General features: G+C 38.3%; 1 protein-coding gene across 2 annotated transcripts in view; it reads left to right on the forward strand.

Moving 5' to 3' along the window:
* SLC9A8 (solute carrier family 9 member A8) overlaps positions 1 to 5,709 on the forward strand; it is a 32,730-nt gene extending 27,021 nt beyond the window's left edge. For both annotated transcript variants that reach the window (XM_062589345.1, XM_062589346.1), the window contains 4 exons: positions 886 to 997; positions 1,415 to 1,635; positions 2,741 to 2,887; positions 4,168 to 5,709. In XM_062589345.1, coding sequence (XP_062445329.1) covers positions 886 to 997; positions 1,415 to 1,635; positions 2,741 to 2,887; positions 4,168 to 4,275 — 588 coding nt within the window. In that variant the 3' untranslated portion in view covers positions 4,276 to 5,709. The remainder of the gene's footprint in view (positions 1 to 885; positions 998 to 1,414; positions 1,636 to 2,740; positions 2,888 to 4,167) is intronic.
* The last annotated feature ends 1,194 nt before the right edge of the window (positions 5,710 to 6,903 follow it).

Here is a 6,903-nt window from a genome sequence, read left to right on the forward strand (position 1 = left end):
TCCATGGTTCAAGAGAAGAATCGTTCTTTACCATTCACAGATTAGTGGTATCAGCATGGGGAACTGCTCTCATTGCATTACACATATGTGCCCAACTTCTTTATCTCATATTAGCTAAGGTGTGACACTTCCTCCTATATAGCATTGTCCTCAGAGCAGTAATGCAAACAGAATAATTTTGGGGTGATTCATAAAGGAAAATAACACAGCCCTACAAGGATCTTTCTGACTGTTTCTAGGATATTTACCTTTTCAAGGTCTGTTTGTGGTGGAATTTACTGAGCAATGTCATTGTGAAGAATTTCACCTTCCTGAGTTAGTTTTAACTGTGCTTGTTAATTGGCTTCCATGAAATCAGAAATACTCCCCCCAGCCAGTGTTACTTGGATGTTTTGGTATATTTTATGACCACACTCAGGGTCATCTGAGGGACTGAATTACATGCTCTTTGTTTGGTCTCTGGCCTTCTTCTCTGATGGATTGGTCCATAGGGAAACAATACAAATATGTTCTTGTCTCTTGGCCACTGTGTCAAGGGAGTGATTAAAGGAGCTGAACTGAATAAAGCTTGCATCCAAAGTAATTCTTTGTCTCCCTCGAATGCCTCTTGGGTTTTGTTTACTGGTTACAAGTAAAACAGTGTCTGGTCTCTGTTAGTGACAAGTCTGGTTTAATTTCAGTTAAGCAGATTAAATGTTTAAAACATTAAATTCTATATTGACCTATGCTGAGAGATATATTTATGTTGATTTATCAGCATGCCTGTGTATGAGGCTTGTGTGTGATAAAGGTGTATTAACCTTACTCTGCGCAAGCCAGATGCGACTGAGGCCTGCATGAATGGAATGCATCTAATACCCTTTTTCTTTTCTTTTTGTTTTTCAGGTACTTGTTCTGTTTGGTAGAGCAGTGAATATTTTCCCACTCTCCTACCTACTCAACTTCTTCCGTGATCATAAAATCACTCCCAAGATGATGTTTATTATGTGGTTTAGTGGTAAGTTAAAGCTCAAAGTATGCAGGGCCTATTGAAGTGTTTCGTCTTTTTTGTTGTATGAGTTACGCTGAAAGGAAATCATTTTCCATCTGTGGAGCAAAACTGAGCTGAACATTTACACCCCTCTCAAACATAAATACAATAGATAGATGTTCTTTCACTCTTGTGCCAGAGGACCAAGTTGCATACATTCCAACTGAGATAATTTCTTTATAGATATAACAACATCACAGTTTGAAAAGCATAATATCTGAAGAGCTCAGACTTGTTTTAGGGTGGTAACCAACAATAGAGATGTAGATATGGTATAGGACCGTAAATATCTTTAAAGTTAGAGGACTCCTGATGAATTAATGGGGTGCTGAGGACTGATGTTGGTGTTGTTTGGCTCTTCATTGATTTATTCTCTCTGATAAGGTTTACGTGGTGCAATTCCCTATGCCCTCAGCCTCCATTTGGGCCTGGAACCGATAGAGAAGAGGCAGCTCATTGGGACTACAACAATCATCATTGTGTTGTTTACAATTTTGCTGCTGGGAGGAGGAACCATGCCCCTCATCAGGCTAATCGACATTGAGGACTCCAAAGCACGCAGGAGGAACAAGAAAGACATTAATCTTAGCAAGACAGAGAAGATGGTTTGTTTCTCTTTTATTCAGTGATTTATTGATGTTACTTCTTTACCTTTTCCAAGAAAGGGCCAGTACATAGTAAAAATTTAGGATTATTTTCTACTCAAAAGTAAAGTGAAAGCAGTGGGAGAAGAGTAGGAAAAAAACAAGCAATGTCATTCTAAAAAACTGAAGACAGCTCAGTTACTGTTTACACAAGTAACTCTGGAACAAAGGGAATGATGCTAAATCAATTATTTATAAATTAATTTATTATTTATAAATTAATGAGTAGAAATTAAAGTAAGCCCTGCAAAAGCATGGAACAGATGATACAGGATAGTTTGAGTCATGTATAGAGGGTAAGTAGCTAGTACATTGTGAGTCATGCATTTAACTGTAAAAGGCAGAGAGGAACTATTTTGAAGAAGTCAAAGCAAAAGCCATGAGAAGGTTTTAATAGCATCCCTCTGATCGAGGGTTTATTTTAAAGCAGTTCTTGTCTAAGCAGAAGTATTGTAGAAAGCTAATAGCCAGTCTGAAACCTTATGTGCTAAAGGCGAGAGTACCTTAGGAATCCTAGAGCTTTTGTCTATTTTTCTCCAAACCAACACATGCAGGCTGAAGAACAGCTCCTTTTGGCATGAAGTTTCAGGAACTTTGCAGTCTTTGGAATTAACTTATGCCTACTGTCCATGTAGGGAAGCATGCATAGAGAGGACACGGTTATATGGCATGTTCTGATACAGGGCTTGTTTTCAGTGCGAATCAGCAGTCACTTGGACAACAGCAAAGAAGTGTTGTTGCTTGCTGGATAAAGTCATTGTTCAGTTCACAAGAGAAAACCTCTGCACTAGAAATTTCTGCTCTCTGCAATGGTAACAATACAAAATAAGGAACATCTGAAGCCTTTTTACCTTTCAGCATGAAAAGGGAAGTGGCTCTGGGAATCAACAGCTGGAAGGATTCCTACAGCCATAAGCCTTGGTAGGCTAAGGTGATAACTTCCATTTTGATGCAGTGTGAGAATTGTTTGTGAGAAGGGAGAAAGCAGAGTGGGCTGAAACAAACTGAAGGGAACAACTGCTCTATTTCTAGTATAGATCCTTTTTGTTGTTGTTGTTTTTTCTAGGGGAATACCATAGAATCTGAACATTTATCAGAACTCACAGAGGAAGAGTATGAAGCCCAGTACATAAAACGCCAGGACCTCAAAGGGTTTATGTGGTTTGATGCCAAGTATTTGAATCCTTTCTTCACCAGACGACTCACGCAAGAGGTAAGTATTGCTTCTTTTCTTGAAGAGAAGAAGTGGTGTGGTAGAGTTGGTTATCATTTCTCTGTACCATTCAAGGCTTGTAATGCATCCATGCAACTTCTACATTAAGAAGAGTGAGAAATCTAATACATTACTTTTGCTCATGTAGAGATATGTAATAAAAAGCTGCACTGTAAAATTTCGGATTGAATTAAAGGAGCACCTTGCAAGGCTACCACAATTAAACTTTAAAGTGTGTGTGGTTTTAACTGAACTCAGCTTTAATCTTACAGACTATCATGACCATATCAAGAGTTTGGCAACTAAGTCTAAAATTGTGCCTAATAAAGCTTCTAAAGCTAATCTTACTAGAAAAAGCTGCAGCCATGCAGTTTTTAAAGTGCCATCACACAAATTGTTGCTGTACAAGGTCCTGTGAATTCTTGACTTGTGATTTTTCTGCAGTGTGCACCTTTTATCTTGGAATTTTGCACTAGAATTGCAACCTTCACTTTCTAGACTTCCTCACTGGGAAAGAGACTTCAAAGCTGTGCAAAGCAAAGTGACACCTGGCTGAACATGGATGTAACTTTACGCTGAGGGGTTCTGAGAGGTGTTAATGCTGTGCTGTTTTCAATCCAAGCCTTTAGAAACCTGAGATTCCTTGGCCACAGAATTCAATGTTATCCCAATTCACCATATAATTCAGCATTTCTGCTGTGGAATTGATCATTTTGGATAAAGTGTGCTCCTTCCATCTTCTTAGCCTGCTCAAACGTACTTCTTTCCAAAATAATTACAGGATGAGCTTTCAGCACTTTCACACAAAAGTAGAAGAATTTTTTGCAAAACCAAAAAGAACCGAGAAACTAGAGCAAGTATTGGATTCATACTTGGTAGTCAAAAACACAGGCTGTCATCCAGATTGCAACCAAAGGCTAGAAAAATAAGTATGTGACTCACCAGAATAGGCCACAAGCTTCCCACTGTCTCTGGGGACATGTAGAAGGAGTGAGATTCAAAGATGGACCATCCAGACAATATTGAGGTTATTGAAACTCAGAGAATGGTTGTCTAGAAAAACAGGTAAAAATCTGTCATCAAAAATATCACCTCTGGAAATAAGTACTAATGGATTGAGCATTTGATAAATACTTCCTGGAAAGAACCAGAATGTTTTACACGCTCAGGACCAGGACTAGATTATCTTGTGAGATACATGCTAAACTAGTCTCTCATTCTCTGACAAACGAATAGTTCTGTAGCTAAACAACAAATGTTCTGGTTTTATTTTGCCTTAGGACTTGCATCATGGGCGCATACAGATGAAAACCCTCACAAACAAATGGTATGAAGAAGTACGACAAGGACCCTCAGGATCTGAAGATGATGAGCAAGAGCTGCTATAGCCAACTGGGGAAGGAGTACAATTAGTTTATCATTAGAATGTCAATGACTGGACTTAAGTAACAGCAAAGATTTGACTGCACAAAAGCTGGAGAATTGAGAGTGAACCTTCTGATTTCAGACTTGTGCTGGTTTTAGATATCAAAACTATCTACTGTTCTTCATATTACTAGTGAATGACTGAGAACCTTCTAACACTGTCTGAAGCTGGACTGAAGCCGGAATTTATCAGATTTTACAGCATAGTAAACTTCATGCAGCCTATCAAAAAGCAGAAACACCCACCTTGAACTTAAAGACACTGTTTAATGTGGGGTCTTCCTATTACGAAATATGCTGTATATTTATGCTGAAGTATAGACTTTATTGTATGACTCTGCAAAACAAGATGGATAGCACTTTACCTTTTTTAATACTCATTCACAGCTTAGAGTTTTGATGGTTTATACTGTGAATTTGTTTCAGCACTAGTAAGAGACTCTGTGAGGAATAAATCTATAATTTATGGATTTTGCACATTATGAATCCAAAATACATAATAAGTACCTTGACAAAAAGCAGATGCTGCACATATAAGGAAGCACGTCTTAAAACTAGTGGATATGGAATTTAAAAACTTCTGGGTTTCTGTTCTGTGGTTTTTGTTTTTTATACTGAAGTGTAATCCACAGTACCAGTTGTGGCATGATTTGGGGGGAGGGAGGGAAGGCACAGTACAGAACTGCTTTTGAAATACTTTTGTTTCTTTAACACTTTTTCTTCCCTTTTCTTAAAACCAGTTGCATTTAGGTTTCTGTAATTAGTGATTGCTCCCTGTTAGGGCTTTGGCTTCAAGTTTTAGGAAGCAGCTGCTTTTGTTACGTGTAAATTAATGAAGTGTCCCTAACACTCCCAAAAAAATCACAAGAAGAATTTTGGAATTCTAGTAGAAGCAAATTAATGTTTTACACACCACTGTTTTGAGGGACTACACATGTACATGCAGAAGGGGAGTCTGCAAAATCTAACCTAAGTATGGAAAAGTTTAATACTGCACATGGCTGAATCATTCTCAGTTGGGAAGTGCCAAACAGTTTTCATTAAGTTGTCTTGCTAGTTTGATTTTTCTCTCCTGCTGTTTCAAGATCAGCAGCAGCATTTCACTTTTTCGATGCAGCACGGGTAATTTGCTCAAAACTGCTTACAACTGAATAGATACATTTATTTGTTCTGCGTTTGCCATGGTTACATATACAGGCATTTTCTCACACTGACAATTCTAATTGTCTCATTAGCATACTCATTGTTGAAATTTGAAATTGCCATTTTGGGTGTAAATCAAGCATGCCAGGGTACATGTTTGTTTCTGAAAAATCATATTTTTGGTTTGGTTTTGTTACTAGAGTTTTTGATTAACTGCTTACCTTTGGGGAGAAATAAAAGTTCAAGAATGTTTGGAATCCTACGTCTGTGTTGTCTGAGCAGTTTTTCTGAACAGTGCATCTCTTCAGAGGACTCTGCTCTCCTCCTTTTTTTCCTGGTAGTTCAAAGAACTTCTGTCTGCTAATCAACCACAAAACATCTCCTTCCTTGTGTATGCAAATAGCATGGCATCGCACAGAGCTGAAACAGGCACTGGTGGGAATCTGGATGCTCATTTTCTCCTTAGGAAAGAAAATACATATAAAAATCACACAGACTTTCTTCACCCATCTTTGCAATTGTGGATTTAATTACCTTTTCATTACCCATCAGTCCTACTAGGCTTCTGGATTTAAGATACACAAATCCAAAAGGATGACAGGTGTGGATGTGTCTAAATTCTGCATTAAAATAATGTTTGTTCAGTGCAAGCAAGGGCTTTTCTTTAATAGAGTGATAAATCTCACCTAGTGAGAATCGGTCTATCAAAGCCTCCAGACTCTAAGGCTGCTAACTTCGGTGTTTTGTGTTTTCTAATGTTCATAGTGTTTATCTGCAAGAGATAAGCAGGCATTGTCCAACTTTTCCTTGTCTTATACCAAATAAAAATCACGTAAGTGCAGGCCAGGGTGGGGACGCTGGTAGCCTGTGCTGTCAGCAGTGCCAGAGACTGACCTTTTTTTGACCGTCTTTCCTGTGCAGTCCAGGAGCTGGTTGAAGCGGGAAGAGTTTCTAGGAGCTTCTCTGTCACCAGAAGGTCTGTGTGCATTGGTTGGGTGACTTGGATGATAGTGTGCTGGCTTTAGTGATACACAATACACGTGCCAAAGTGCCAAATAGCCACAAATTTATATTGTTACTCTGGTGAAACTGGTCATCTGTGAACGGGATGAAGTCTGTGCTGATGATCAGCCAGAGGGTATCTTCCTTAAAGACAAATTGATCGTTTCCTGCCCTCTGCTGGCAATTTGGAAAAATGCATTGACATCTGAGAGTTATTTGTTGAGGTTTTTGGGGTTTTTTGGGTTTTTTTAAAGTTTAAAGTGAAACAACTAATACAACTAGAATTAATGCACTCACTTCGAAGCAACAAAGTTAAAGTCTGGATTGTATTAGTTAAAAAGCAACTATACAAAAACTCAAGAAAATGTATAATGTATCATCACAACTTGGAGTAGACTTACTTGTTGTCTCTCAATAAAATATGCAGTTATTTGGATATTTTGGAA

Source organism: Rhea pennata, chromosome 16 (genome assembly GCF_028389875.1).
Source record: "Rhea pennata isolate bPtePen1 chromosome 16, bPtePen1.pri, whole genome shotgun sequence".
In the NCBI taxonomy this organism is placed as follows: domain Eukaryota; kingdom Metazoa; phylum Chordata; class Aves; order Rheiformes; family Rheidae; genus Rhea; species Rhea pennata.